Source organism: Myotis yumanensis, unplaced genomic scaffold (assembly GCF_028538775.1).
Source record: "Myotis yumanensis isolate MYYU_CA2020_CCGP unplaced genomic scaffold, mMyoYum1.0.hap1 SCAF_10, whole genome shotgun sequence".
NCBI lineage: Eukaryota > Metazoa > Chordata > Mammalia > Chiroptera > Vespertilionidae > Myotis > Myotis yumanensis.
In genome coordinates, this window is record NW_027223761.1 from 16643468 (window position 1) to 16658747 (window position 15280).

Consider the following 15280-nt stretch of genomic DNA (forward strand, 5'->3'; position numbering starts at 1 on the left):
CTCCGGCGTCCGAGCCCGGCGTCGAGAGGGACGCGAGGGACCCGCGCCCCCGCCCTCCCGCCTCGCGCCCCCGGGCCCAGCCGCGAGGGAGACTGAACTTGAGCAGGGACCCCGAAAGGCCGCCGGGGCCGCGGGGAGAGGGCGGCCGCGGGATGGCCGAGGGGCCGGGCGGCGGAGGGCCCCGCGGGGACGGGGCGAGCGGCGGCCGGGCCGCGGAGGCGGAGGTGGTGCGGCGGCGCTGCCGGCGCGGGGAGGAGGCCGAGGTCCCGCCGCCCTGGCCCGAGGGCCCCCGGGGCCTGGCCACTGGGCCGCCGGTGGAGGAGCAGTTCTGCCAGATGCACCTACGAAAGCAGGTGTCTTACAGGTAAGGAGAACGGGGGTCGGGGGAGCGCGGGCCTGGGACCACCCCCTGAAGTCGCCATGCCTTGTGCGCCAGCTGCTTGCCTGATGCTGAGAACTGAGAACTGACTCGCTAGGAGTCTCTGCCCTCCGGGGGCAGGAGAGAGGGGAGCCTCTGGGACCCCTTCTCTAGATGAACCCTGAAAGCCCTGCCTAGGCATTCAACGTGGGGTTGCTGATGCCAGGCACCGTACTGGACAGTGAGGGGAGCCATGACCAAGACATGGTCCTTACAAACCTCCGACCGCTGGGGAGAGCTGAGAGACACGCCCTGCCCGCCTGGGGGGAGAGGGACCTTATTCATCCCACGGTTCTTGCCTGGGCTTCCCTGTGTGCTGACCCGGTGCTGGGCGGGGCCTTGTGGAAGGGACCAAGATGCTCCTTGCCACCACTGCTAACACCCTGCTGCCTAGGTATGGGGAAGGACCCCCTCCTGGACCCAGCGACCCTCATTGGCATCCTCTGTGACACAGGAATCTCACACCCCACCTGACACTGTCTTGATAAATCATCTTCTGTCTGTGAAAGACTCCTAGCCTCCCAGGGCCTGGCCCCTCTCTGCCCAGGGCTTCCCTGGAGGATTCAGCTGGGCTGGGCTGCCCCTCAAACAGGGTAGGTCAGTACCGTTCTGTAGGGAGGGGACCTCTGGAGGGGGTGGAGGCAGGGCAGAGGCAGCCCTTGCCTTCCTCCTCCTCTCTCAGACCACAGCCTCAACTCGGACTTGCTGCCCCTGTATAGTTCCTGGCCCAGAGTGACCTCCCCTGGAGGGTCCAGCAGGGACATTGAGGCACTTGCCGTCCTTGAAGCCATCAGCCTGGTTAGAGAGGACAACTTTCCTGTCTGTTTACAGCCATACGGACTCCGGGTGTGTCTGAGGCTGCCTGGCTTCTCCCTGGGGTTTCTGGGAAGATGTTTCATAAAACCAGCCCAACCCTGGGAGATTGAAGGGCTTCAATATTCTTAATGGCTCTGCAGCCCTCAAGCTTCCATCACTTGGGAGAGGATGGGAGGGCAGGGGAGGGGACTTCACCATCATGAAGTGAGACACACAGAATAAGTGGGAAATGGGTTAGTTTCCCCTGGGTCCTACCTTCACTTTGGGAGGCACATAAGGAATCAGAGGCACATTGAGCTCCATTACCAAATCCTCCCAGAACACCATGCTGAGAGAAGGGCATTATCTGCGCATGCCTTCTGGCCGCAGATAGAAGATCCCCTGAAAGTTCCCTGGGGGAGGAGAGAGTACAGAGGTGACTGCCAGGGAGCGGGGCATAGAATGGAGAATCCTGGAAGAAATATTAGTCTGGGAGTCAGGGGACCTGGCTTGAATTCTCATTTCTGCCAGCGACTTACTGTGTGTCCTTGAGCTAGACAATATCTCTCTGGGCCTCAGTTCTTCACCTGTAACGTAAGGGAGGGATTCCAAGATTTTCCTTGGTTGTGGGTCCGGGACAAACAGCATCTAAAGCTGGAAAGGAGGCCAGAGTGGGGTAGAGGCTTAGAGGATAGGGAGCAAAGAAAAATTAAAGAGCCAAGATGGAAGAGGCCACACACACACACACATACACAGAAGCAGCAGCAAGAGCTGGAATTCTCCCAGGGCGGTTGCTTCCTGAATAGAGGCCCTTCCACAGCCCAGATTTGAGCCTCTAATCACTAAGAAGGCAGGGTAACCAGCTGTGACTCCTCTGTGGCTGTACAGGGATCCAGAGACCTCTGAGTCACCTGTGTGAGGTCTGCAGAAGATACCACAAGGACAGGCTCCAGCCGTCACCCCGGGACAGATCAGGCAAGGCATGATCTTCACACCAGGGTTAGGCCGGGAGCCCAGTCTTAGGACCAGAGCCAGGCAAAGCATCAAGGCAAAGAGAAGCCCCTGGGGAGAGGGCAGAAGAAGCCCTGTGAAGGAGACAGCAGCTCTGAGCTGTCAAAACCCTTCAGGCCCAGGGAACGAGCTGTGCTTTCTGGCTAAGCCTTCCCATGAGGCTGCGCTCTGAGTGGCCTGATGACGGATCCAAGCTCTGCCTCGCGCAGGCCGCCCAGGGCTGGCAAGAGCGTGGGCCCACAGTAGCCCTCTTCACGTCCTCCGCTTGCCACAGTTCCATGCTGCTCTGGCTCACAGTGGAACCTCCACCCCGCTGTGAGTTGCTAAGAAAAGCAGTTGAAAGCCCTTCACAGAGAGAAAAGGCTCTTGGACAGAAATGCGGGGGCAAAAAAATCTGAGGGCGGCGAGGGGTGGAAGCGGAAGCAGAATTGAGGCCTGGCTGCCTCTGACGTAGGTGAGGACGTAGGTGAGGACGGGGGCTTGGAGTAGAAGCTTTTAGGGATGTGGGGGTTTCTGGAAAACAGGTTTTCTTCGCCCCCAACCCTGGCAGCTGCTTTGTGTGGATGGAAAGATTTGTGCCAGCAGAAACTCTTGCAGGGGAGGGGCGTGGGGAGCATCTTACATCCGCATCTGGGTGTGAGGAAAAGTATCTCCCATACATTTGAGGAAGTTCTAAAGTATCAGGGTTGGTTTGCCCTGCTGGTGTGGCTTGGTGGTTGAGCGTCACCCCATGAACCAAGAGGTCGCTAGTTCAATTTCCCATCAGGGCACTTGCTCTGGTTACGGGCTCAATCCTCAGTAGGGGGTGTGCAGGAGACAGCCAATTGATGTTTCTCTCTCTCCTTCCCCCTCCCTTCCTCTCTCTCTAAAAAATCAATAAGAACATATTTAAAGTATCAGGTTTGGGCTCAAGAGTCCATTGGAGAGCGGTGTCCAGCCTGGAAAAAGCCAGAGGGGTGCCAGGAACACTGAGTTTGGTCTGGAAGGACCAGTCAGAAGATGCAGAGCTTGGACCTCTGGAGCTAAGCCCAGTGGTTCCCAAACCAGATCACCTGGGGGATTTCTTTTCAAATAATTTCTAAAGCCCCATCCCTGCAGATCCTGATATAGGTAGTCTAGGGTTGGGCCTGGGCATCTCGACTTTAAAAACCTCTCCCACGTAATTCTGATAATCAAGCAGATTTGAAAAACCACCAGTTTCACCTGTGAAGAAGCTGAGGCAAGAGAAAGGGTAAAATGTGAGCTGAAAAATTGGGGTGTGGCTGGCAGGGGGCTTCCCGGTGCTGGAGGCTATTGTGGCCCCAGCAGGACCTAGAAGGAGGACCAGCACCTCGGTCTGGAATTCTCCCTGGGCCAGGCACTGTCTGACATGGAAGTATGGGACATGGTCCCTTCCCTGGAGGACAAGGCCAGACAGTAAATATTTTCGGCTTTGCAGGTGATACAACTCCCTGTCACTCTGCTCTGCCATTGTAGGCGACACGCGTAAGCAGCCATGGACAATACTTAAATGAAGGAGCATGGCTGGGTTCCAGCAAGACTTTATTTATAGACACTGAACTTCAAATTTCATATCACTGCCACTGTAGCAAATATTATCCTTTTGCTTTTTTTTCCAACCATTTACAATTGTACAAATTAGCTCACGGCCCTACAAAAACAGGCAGCAGGCTGGATGTGGTCCATGGGGCATAGTTTGTCAACTTCTGATCCGGTAGAGGGAACAGGAAAAATCCACGGGAAAGATAGTGGGTGTTGAGACTCAATCTGGGCATTAGGCAAAGGACATGCATTTTACTGAGAGAGAAAGTGCAATACACGTGCTTGCAGCCTTAAAGGTCAGAGAGACCTGGGTTCAAATTCCAGCCCTGCCCTTCCTCGCTGATTAAGCCACTTTTACCTTTGACCCTGTTTCCTCGTATGGAAAACCGGGACACGAATACCTGCACAAAAGGGTGGCTGCGGAGATTAGGAAGATAAGTGATGTAAAACTCCTGACTCATAGCAGGGCTGGGACCCAAGTTACAAGGTCTTTTGCATCTCCCTCCTCGCCCAGAGATGGACCTCCTGTGGGTCTGGAGGTGCAGGAAGGCCCCTGAAGGAGAGTGGCCCTGAGTGATGACAGGTGGAGTGGCAGAGCTTAACAGAGTCTAAAGAGCAGCGACGGAGCCTGTGTGCGTGCCTTCCGTCCTCTCCCTGTCTCGTCCACCCCCACGGAGGAGCTGGGGGGGACGCAACTGGGGGGTGACAACTGGCAGGGGAGAGTGCCCCCTGCTGCAGGCACGCTGCGTTGGGTACCCAGCTCCTCCAGGGAGGGGCACCTGATCCAACTTTCCCTGCTGCTATTTACCAGAAGCTAAAAATAACCCAAGAGTGACAGGGAGATGGGGCCGATTTGTAATTTAAATAGCAACAGGATAAAGAAAGGAGCTTCAAGAGATCACATTCTGTCCTGGATTAAAAATGCAAAAACCGGGCGAGAGCTGAGGTGGAGCGGGAGGAGGGGGCCCTCCGCCAGAGGAAGCCGGAAGCTGAGGGTCTATCCATTTTCCTTCCTTTGGGAAGGGCAGGGCCCAGGCCTAGTCCGGAACTCCTTCTTCCCCACTGGGACCTGAGGTTCTTGCTGACAAGTGAGTCAAAGGCCAAGGAGGGCAGTGGCTGGGAGTGCAGCCAGGCTCATCCTGAAGGCAGCAGTGCAGGGATTGGGACCCCAGAGAAGGTCTTATCCTATCCTATGTGTCTCCGAGCAGCGCATGCTCCCCACCACCCACACAAGGGCAGGTACAAGCCATCTGGGCATGTGGAGGGCAGCTGGGAGGACCAAAAGCATTCGAACAGCTCAAGCAAAGGCATTTGGACAGGTTCTCTGATGTGCTGCTGAGAGCTCGGCCCGTAGGCCAGGCAGCCGGAAGCCTGGGTTGAAGTCTTATTTTTGCCTCAGTTGGTACAATTTCAGAGGAGAGCACTCAGAGGAGCCTGTCAAGGGCCCAGTTCCCAAAGACGAGGGTTCGCACAGGCTGAGGAAGACCTCTCTTCAAAGACACACAGAGAGGTGTGGGAAGGCACTGGGACTAAACATGGTTTCCGCTGGGCTCCACTGTGCTTGACCTTCAGATGCTTGGGGAAGAAAGACTAAGCAGGGTGCATACATAGGTGCGGATCTGAGGGCCCCTGAACAGCGTCTTACAGATGAGAAACTACGCCTCAGAGCTGTTATGTAATGTGCTAAGGTCACACAGCCAGTGAGTGGGAGAGCCAGGATCCAGACTCAAATGGATTTCGCTCCAAAGCCCTTTTCACTCTGTCAGGCTTTCAAGGGTCTGGACTTGCATCCTTAATGAGCTTTCCTTTTGCCTCTGCACTAAGTGCACATATTCCTGGAAGGGATAATGGGACACGGGGCATGGCAGCTGAAAGGTGGTTCTGCATGCAGTCAGGGTTTGGGAGCCAACAGCTGGGGGTGGGAGGTTTGGAGGGCAGGAGGCCACCTGATTCTGTCCTGGGGGGTTTGGTGCTACGGACCAGGATGGGGTCAGAGGAAGCCCTTTAGGGCAGATGAGCCAGAGTGAGGGGAAAGCCCCCCAGATTCCTCTCACTTCCAGCCTGGGGATTTGGGAGGTGCCAAAGGACAAGTTCCAAGAGAGATCATGGTTATTGGAGGGCCCATCTTTGACTGCTGAACTCCCGTAGCTCTCTTGCTGCAGGGGGAGAGGGTCCCAGGCCCCTCCTCCAGATTTCCTCCTGCGTATGACTTTAATGAGGCTGCGCAGGAGAAACCTAATCCAATTCCCATCTGTCAAGAGCTAGCAGCACCTGCAGTCCCACTCAGGTACCTCTGTCTCTTCTGTTGGGGGGATAGAGGCCCAGCGCGTGGGCAGGGCTGGCGAGCAGCAGGTGCTCTTGGGCTTGGGATTGCTTCCAAGGGCTTTAGCAGGTCCTTGGATCACAGGCTTAGCTGCTGGGGAGGGACTTAGATGAAAAAACTCCCCCATGTCTCACCACAGTCACTCGTGCAAACAAGAAGCCAATCCCCCTCCCTCTGCTCAGCTTGTTGGATACCTGTATTCAGCTCATTTCAACTTCCGTAGGAAGTCGTTGAGCACATACTTGCCTCCAGTACAGAGCTAGGAGCAACATAAGGTTCAAGAATCCTGTAAGGAGACAAGACTAATGTCCACAAAAGGTCACGATATAGAAATATTGTTGGGAACAAACGTGAGTGTCAGAGATAGATCAGTGGGGTGGGAGTGTTGGCTCTGCAGCAGCATTTGATGCTTAGTAGGTATTTACAAAATACTGTCAAACAAATGAGTGAGTGAAAACCTGCAGATCAAGGAAGGTGATTCAAATAAAGCTGTCAGAGTTAAATGGGATCTTAAGTAACATCTGGTTCATCATCCAACCCAGAGATGCTAAGCGACTTGCCCTGAGTCACACAGCAAGGGCTGGAGTTTGAACCAATGGGCTCTGAACTGGGCCTCTTTTCGCCTTTCACTTTTGCTGCTTGGGCTGGGGTTCTGAAAGATGGATATTTTGATTGGCCAAACATTACGGGCAGAAAAGGCAAAGAGAGCAGCATAGGCAGAATGGAATAGCAGGGGTGAAGGTGGCAGGTTAAAGGAAGTGTGAAAAAGAGGGAAGAAATGTTTATTGAGCACCTACTGTGAGGTAGGCACCAGCATGGTGTGAGCTGAGAGAAAAATCTCCACAGGGAAAGCCTGGACAAAAAAGGAAAAAGGAAAAAAAAAAAAGGAGCCAGAACATAAGGAGCCCCGAAGGTCAGGCCAAGGAGGCTGGCTTGGCGGGTTTTGAGAGCAGAGGCTGTCCAGGTCGTGGGTTGAGTGTTTGTGCCCTAGTACATTTCTTTTCCCCAGCTCCCACTTAACCATCCAGGTCAGAGAAGTAGAACACCTCACCCTCTGGGGCCTCGACAAAGCCCAGAATAATTTTCTTACCCAGATTCTCTTCCTGTGCGTATCTGGATGGATTCTGAGGGGTCCCCAGCGCCCCAGTGCTGGCACATGTTGTCCTAGGAACTGCCAAGGGCATTCTCCCCAGGCTTGTGCACCTGTCCCTTCCAGCCTTGTCCTCCCCACCCTACCTGGAAGGTATTGACAGCTTCAAGGAATTCAAGCCCAAGAGGACCCTGGTCCCACAGTCAGGACTGCCACGCCTCTCCGAGCCTCCAGCCTGCCTGCTTCCCCTCCGGGGCCACATTTCCTGCTCTCTGCTGCTCGCTCCAGAGCTGCCAGAAGCTGAGATGGAAAACAAGCCCAGCCCCATTTCCTCTGTTTAACTGCTCAAGCTACTTGCAGAATCCCTGGGAGGGAGCACAGGGCCCTGCAACAGCCTTCTTCTAGAATAGTCCTTGGCCTGGCTGGCAAGGTCTCTGATGAGCCACGGCATACAGAGATGACGGGCTGGAAGAGAAAGCTGTTGGAAAAGGGGGTGCCACGCCTCAGGGGCATCACCTGGCCGTGTCCCCAATTCTACAGGAGCAATTAGATGTCTTATTTAAGGGCACAGAGTCTTATTTCTAACCAGTTACCAGTTGGGTGATCTTAGACAAATGAATTTAGCAATTCTGTACCTCAGTTTCCCCATCTGTAAAAGGAAAACAACGGGGTCATTACAAGGATCCAAAGGTTTCTGGCACAGAAGTGGAGAAGGAACATTAGCTATTGATGTATCATTACTGAGTACTAATTATTCATGGCATGGCTTGATTTGTTAAACAAATGTTTATTGAGAAATATTGTGTTCCGGTCATGAGGAACACAAAGGTGGTTATATTACCAGGTAGAGGTTTCTCAGGGCTGGGATGGCATCGTGTGCGTTTCTGTGTCTGTAGGTTCTGGAGCGCAAATGTTTATTGAACTGAACTGAACTGACACTGCTTCTGTCTTCGAGAAATTTACAGCTTTCCTGGGGTAACAAACATATATAGAGCTAAAAAAAAAACAACTAATTATAGAGCAGTGTGATTAGAGAGTGCTAGAGGAAGATACAATTCCCATCCTAGAAACAACCCTGATAATAAAGAGTGAGTGTATGCTTTGCTGTGTATTTATGGAATCTTCCTGATGGCCTCAAAGTCCAGCACAGTGAGGCCTCTTTGCTATTCTTCAAACACACCAGATACATTCCTTCCTCAGGGCCTTTGCTCTTACTGTTCCCTCCACCTAGAATGCTGTCTTCCTGGATCGTCACATGGTTTGCTCTTGATTCATTCAGGTCTGTGCTCAAGTGTCACCTCCTCAGAGAGGCTTTCCCAATCCTGCCACCTACGTGGCAGTACCCCACACACACAATCGTCATTCTCTTCCCCCTTCGTTTTGGCTTCATTTTCCTCAAAGCACATCCCATTGCCTGACATGATTCTATATATTGATTATTTGTTCCACGAGAATCTAAGCTCTTCAAGTTAGAGCCCTGCTTCTTTGCTCAGTGCTATGTTGTCTGACACAGTGCCTGATTGCATAGAAGGCACTCAATAAATGTTTATTGAATGAATTCGTTTAAACCCTTTCACCGCTTATTTAATCCTCGTAAAATGCCCTGGGTTCAATTCTTACTACTGCCCTCCTTCCATTTTAAAGATGTGAAGACTGAGGCTCAGAAAAGCTCCCTGACACATGTATTCATCGGTTCATCTGTTTACATCCTGCCTTATTCTAGAAAGGTTTAAGGTGACTCAGAGAGGGTAAACCTCTCTGGCCTGACCCAGGTCGCACAGCTGGTAAGTGGTAAAAACAGGACATGAGTCCGCATCTTCTAGCTCCATTCTGGTTCCTCTTTCTACTCTGCATTGTCCCAGGAGCCTGACCCTTGGTAGAAGGTGTGATGCTCACAAAGGCGTTAAGGAGAGAGAGCTGAGTGTGGGCTGGGCACCGCCCTCCAACACACCCGGTAGTTGTGAGGAAGGAGGGCAGTTGTGGGAGGCCTCAGCAGGACCAAGAGGTGAAGATCAGAGGTTAAGTGGAGAGGAAGGCCAGGCTGAGGCTGAGGCTGAGGCTGAAGTTCAGATCCCAGCCTGGGCAGGCCTGGTGGCTGGCTGCCTAGCAGCCTCTGACTCTTGGGCTGTCTCCTGGCTGCTGAGCTGGGCTTGTCCTCACCTGCCTCTGGCTCTCCCGTTCAGCTCCTCTTCCCAGCTAGCCTCCTGCCCCAGCCAGCGGAAGGCAGGCGCCTAAGCGGACTCTGGTCCTCGGCTGGGGCAGTCAGCTGGTCTCTCGCAGGGCCCCCGGTCAGGAAGTGCCAAAAGAGGAAGAGAGTTGCCGGCAGGATGAGCGTAGTGGGCCGGCCACAGTACCCAGGGAGGCTGCGATGAGGCCACAGCTCTGGGCCCCGCGGAGGCGCTGGGGACAGAAGAAGGGGAGCGCCTGGGGGCACTGAGGCAGATGTGGCGCTACCGCTCCTGGGACGTGCCACAGATCCCAGCCGAGACCCCCCAGACACAGTAGGTACTCAGGGTGGCCCAGGAATGGGCACCTCCAGCCCTCTCTGAATCTTTTATCTGGGACGGGGGATTGTGGCAGGAGTGGGGTTCCCCACCCGCAGTCCAACAACTCTGCAGAGACTCAGAAAAAAAAAAAGCAAAAGGGGTTCTTGGCAGGATGAGGGGAAGTCTGATGTTGAATTGCTGGGGGGCAGTGTGGTGGAGGGCTGAGTTCACAGGCAATCACAGTGGGGGCGCCTGGGAAGAGGAGCTGCGACAGGAATGGGGCATTGTGTGCTGAAAGGCCTTGTGCACACTCAGAGGGGTCTTCAGCTGCCTCTGGTCTCCTCCCTCAGAGCTAGGTGTCAGAACCATTGGGAAAGCTTCAAAGGGGCCCATGCACCCCAGAAGGACAGCCTTTGGTCCACTTGGGGATTTCACTGCCCTCCTGGCCATCCTGGCACCTGCTGCTGGCCCACGGGAAACTGTAAAGAAACTGTAAGGAAGCTCTGAGCTTCTGGGTGCTGGCTCTTTCTCAAAACCACAGGATTTCCCACAGGCCACAGCCCCCCAGCATTGGCTATATGTGGCTGCCGAAGTCTGGAAAATGGGCTGCTAGAACTCCAGAGGAGAGGGTAAAAGTGAAGGTGACACAGGATGTGGCTTTGCAGAGAGGAGTGTGAACAGAAACAGCGGGCAGCTGATGTGGGCATCTGGGTGGCAGGGCTCGGGAGGAAGAAGACCACACTCTCCAGCTTCCTAGCCTCCCTTTGTCAGCCCTGCAGAGGCTCTCCGAGCTGCCCAAGCTGCTGATTCCCAGGCATGTGTGCTGGCCGGTCCACCACAGGCAATAGCTCTGGTTCCCATTGCTTTCCTCACCTTTAGAAGGGACAACCTCTGCTGCCCGTGGGGTGTGTTTGTGTGTGTCTGAGAGATCTGTTTCTGGTGGGTGATGTGTGTGCAAGAGGCAAGTGGCAACTTGTAGCCGTTGTCCTGGTAGGTGTTTGTGCAGAGGAGAAAGGTGTGCATGTTCTATGTGGGTGTGTATGTTGGTGAACGAGTGTGGTCCTTATGTGTATGTATTTATGGGTGTGCAGGTGATTCCTGTAATGTAAGAGATCTACAAGTTTTGCTGGATATTGTGTTGGGGAAATACTATTTGTTAGAAGTATGTAAAAGGGTTAGAAGCAACTGACTAGCTGTGGAAAGATGAATTTGTATGGGAAACGCGTACGTTCTTTGTTAGGGTGTGCAAGGGTCACTTTGGTATGAGTATACATTTCTGAGTGTAAGAGGCCGGGGTGGGAAGTGTTAGCGTAATGAGTGAACATAGTCGTGTAAGAGGCATGTTTGTTCTGTGTGACTTTTTATTCTCGTGGGTGTGATTTGGGAAAGCCAAAGGGGTAAGGGTGGAGATTGTGTGAGTGGCTGTGAGCAGGCACTGGGTGTGCGAGAGCGGTGTCCATTCCGTGCGGCGGTGTCAGGCCGGAGATTCGGTGGGATCCGGGCGGACCCGGCAAGGGTTTGGGGGCGGGGACTCGATCGCCACGCCCCCTGGGCCCCACCTCCTCTGGGAGGCCAGGAGGTGTGCTGAGCGGCCGGCGGCCAGCAGAGGGCGCCGCGGGCGGGTGCCACCGCGCACCCGAGGGGGCGTGTCCGGCGGCGGGCAGGCAGCAGCCTGGCCAGCTATGCGGGGTCCTGCGGCCCCGGCCGGCGGCACTTCCTGGAGCGGCGGCCGCTTCCCGGGCACCTGGGCGTGGGGCGCGGGGGCGCGCGGCGCGGGGCGGGCAGAGCGGGCGCGCGCCATGGCCCGGGCGGGCGGCGCCGAGCCGGCGTGTTGAGCCCCGGCCGCCGGCCCGGCATGGACGTCTCCCGCGGGCCAGCCGCCGGCCGGGGCTAGGGCCGATGGAGCCGCGGGACTGCAGCCCCGAGGCCGGGAGCAGCGGCTCCGAGTCGGCCTCCGCCTCGTCCAGCGGCTCCGAGCGCGACGCCGGCCCCGAGCCGGACAGGACGCCGCGGCGCCTCAGCAAGCGGCGCTTCCCGGGGCTGCGGCTCTTCGGGCACAGGTGAGCTGGCGGCTGCGGGCGGGCGGGCGCCGCGGCATCGGGCGGGCACCGCGGCATCGGGCGGGCACCGCGGCTTCGGGCGGACCCGCGCCTGGCACCCGGAGGCGTTCCTCGGTCCCTCGGAGCTGACACTGCGCGGAGGTCTCCCGGCACCGACGGCGCAGGCTGGGCTGTCCTGGCGTTGGCTCCGCGCGGGGGATGCCCCCTGGCGTCCTGGCACCTGCACCGAGTGGGGGTCACTCCCTGGCACCGGCCACTGAACGCGCCTCCTCTGGGGCAGAGATGCCCAGGCAGGGTCAGCTTCCAGCTGTCCAGCGGGGGGACCGGATCACTCAACCCCTGCACCAGCAGGTAGGGCCCCGGGACCGGCCACCCCTTCCAGGCGCTGATAGAACCAGCCCCTCCGAGTCTCCTGGCCGCGCGAGGTGGGGGCCTGGCCGCCCTCTGGAACTCGGGGTGCCCGCCTGCCCACCACCGCATGACATCTGCAGGGCATGGCCTCGCCGATACCGCCAGGACACGGGGCTGTCCCGGAACACGGTCCCCGAGTTACTCTTCACATCTAAGCCTCTCCTTGGGGTTGGGGTGCCTGGCCACCTGTCTACCGCGCTCTTCATTCGCCAGGAAACCCCACCCTCTATCTCTGGGAGGCAGTCAGCGCCTCTCCTCCTCCCTCTCAGTCCTTCCCTTGCTGGGAGAGGGATGGGGTGGGCTGCAGGCCGGAGTCTGTGCCCCCTTCCGCTTGCCCCCTCCCCAGCTCACCGACTCTCACCCTCCTGTGCCTGTAACAGGACTTTGACCGAGACCCTGGTGAGGAGCTGGGGGCAGGTGTGGAAAGACTGAGTGCAGACAGCTCATGGCATGTGTGCGGGATTTGTCTGGGAGCCGCTTCCTGCCAGGGCAGCCCTGGGGTGAGAGGAGGGAAGGTGGAGCCCCATGTGGACCCCACCTGGCTCCCTGGGCTTTCACCTGACTGCCCCCTGGCCCTCGAGGAGCTTGCAGCCAATCAGCTAAGGACCCCAGAGCCAACACATACTGGACTCTGACCACTTGGAGTCTGCCCAAGGCCTCTCCTCACTTTCCTTCAGTTGCCCAGGCTTCGTGGCATTTGGCCCCTCTGAGCTTTACCCTGTCCCTTCCCCGGGTAGACTTTACCACCAGTAACTTGGGCAGTTTCCTCCTGTCGTGCTGGTTGGCGCCCCGGTAGTGCCGACCTATGCCCTCCGCCTGCCCTACCCTCGCCAGGGCCCTGCTCTTTGCACCTGCAGTGTGTCGGCAGGCCCACTCACGGCTGGAGCCTCACACTGGCAGATGGAGCTCCGTGGGCTCCTAGGAAGCCACGCGGGCTTCAGTGTCACATAAAGCGGGGAAGGGAGCACAGCTCCCAGTCCCTCTGTTTTGTCACCCACAAACCTGCAAGATGGAACAGTTTACACCCAGCTCTGCAGGATGTAGCCTCCAATGTTCACACGGGCTTCAGAGGGGGAGGGAGGGGCTCCGCCAGAGGCTTCCTGTCCCTGCCCACAGGGTACCAAGAGTCGGGCTAGTCCGATCCGTTGCTCTGCCCCTACTGAAGGGCACAGGTTTGTGGATGGAGGGATGAACCTCAGGCACATTCAGGAGGAAGAACAAGAAGCAAGAAAACCAATAAGTACCTTTACATCATTGTCTAAAATAAGCAGGACAGGTTCAGAAATATAAGTAGTTTGCCCAGGGTCACATAGCAAGTAAGAGGCAGAGGTAGAGTTTGAACTCTAGCCTGATTCTAAAACCCACATCCCTTTCTCTGTACAGGTTCCCAACAGAACGTCACAGTGACCCAGAGAGCTTTAGGAAATACTGATTCCTAGATCTTATCCTTGGCATGTGTGACTGGAGGTGGGGCCTTTGCAGCTTCCCAAGCGTTTCTGATGTGCTACCAAGTTTGCAAACCACAGTATTACATCACTCTGGGGATGCTAAGTGATCCAATAGAATGCTTAATGAGAAGGCAATCAAAAGCTCTCTGGAAGCGTGTAAGGAGTGTCTCGTGCTGGGGCAGTGGGGCATTCAGAAGTGAATATATTTGGAAAACCCAGTAGAGTCAAGGGGAGGGCAATGGAAGGAAAGATTTTTCCCTGACAGGCCTGGGAGCTCAGAGAATCAGATGCCCACTGGGGCTGACCTCCCTCCCTTTGCTTTGCTTGGAGGAAGCCAGGACAAACATTTGGAACAGTGCACCTACCCTGGGCACTGCCCCTTTAATGATGTTTAATTGGTCATGCCACCTTTACTGATTGCCAGTCTCAGGTAAAAGTCCCCAGTGCCCCAGCTAAAACCAACCCTCCATCTTTTCCCCAGGCTCCGTACTCTTTTTTTTTTTCTCACCTGATATGTTTCTATTGATTTTTTTTTTTTTAGAGAGAGAGAGAGAACCATCTATGTGAGAGAGAAACAGTCAGTTGCTTCCTGTATGTACCCCAACTGGGGACCAAACCCGAAACCTAGGCATGTGTCCTGACCAGGAATTTAACCTGCAACATTTCAGTGTACGGGACAATGCTCCAACCAACAGAGCCACCCAGCCAGGGCTCCATGCTCATTCTTAACCTGACTCTTGCTTCTCACTGGGTGCCCACCTTCTGCATTCCCCCCATCCTGATCCCCTCCCCTCCCATACACACCTCAAACCTTGGGGTTGAGGGGTGATAAGTGAATAGACAGTGGCTGGAAGGAAGCATCCAGGATAACAGATTGGTGGTGGCTGCTGAAGCCCTGTTGAAAAGTCTGCATTCGGATCTTGGCTCACTAGTAAAGTTCTGTAATCAACTAGCACTCTACTCTGGGCTGGGAGGGTAGTGAGGGTGCCTGGGCAGTGTGCTAGCTTCCCTGGTCCAGGCAGGTAGCACAGTCTCTAAACGGCAGCCTCTTCGGCATCTTCTTTAAGAGGTTTTTCCTTAAACCCACGCACAACAGGCTTCACCCTCCTGGAATCTGGGGAGCAGTTTTCCCTCTCCCCTTTTTTGGCCCAGTTAAGACACAAAGCGGAGTCATGATTCTCCCCAGCTCCATTCCACCTCACTTGCCCTTGCTGGGAACTCTCAGCCCCCTCCCAGAAGAGGAGGTATAGGCCCCGCCCTAACCCCAGAGTATCTGGCTTTTCCTCTTTCCTTACCATTCAGATTCTATTGGCCTAAGGGGTGGTCACTCAGAAGTGGAGGGATCTTGACTGTCACCTCCTTGTCCTCCAGAGCCCACCTGGAGAGAAGACTCGCTTATCCTTTGGCCTGGTCCTGGCAGCCTGGCCCTGGGCAGGCCACACAGCTTGTGGATTAGCTGATTTCGCACCCCAGGGGTGTCAGAAGTTCCCTGGCACTTTTCACATCTAGACATAAGGGGCCTGCCGAAACCGAAACCGGTTTGGCTCAGTGGATAGAGCGGTTTGGCTCAGTGGATAGAGCGTCGGCCTGCGGACTGAAAGGTCCTGGGTTCGATTCCGGTCAAGGGCATGTACCTGGGTTGCAGGCACATCCCCAGTAGGAGATGTGCAGGAGGCAGCTGATCGATGTTTCTCTC

General features: G+C 55.8%; 1 protein-coding gene across 5 annotated transcripts in view; it reads left to right on the forward strand.

Annotated features, from left to right (window-relative positions):
- Positions 1 to 15280, forward strand: part of DGKZ (diacylglycerol kinase zeta) — a 41341-nt gene continuing 26061 nt past the window's right edge. For 2 of the 5 annotated variants that reach the window (XM_070427893.1, XM_070427894.1), the window contains exon 1: positions 11483 to 11725. In XM_070427893.1, the coding sequence (XP_070283994.1) occupies positions 11565 to 11725 (161 nt within the window). In that variant the 5' untranslated portion in view covers positions 11483 to 11564. Of the gene's footprint in view, positions 365 to 9408; positions 9681 to 11482; positions 11726 to 15280 lie in introns of those variants that run through there. The other 3 variants (XM_070427891.1, XM_070427892.1, XM_070427895.1) reach the window with 3 other exon arrangements.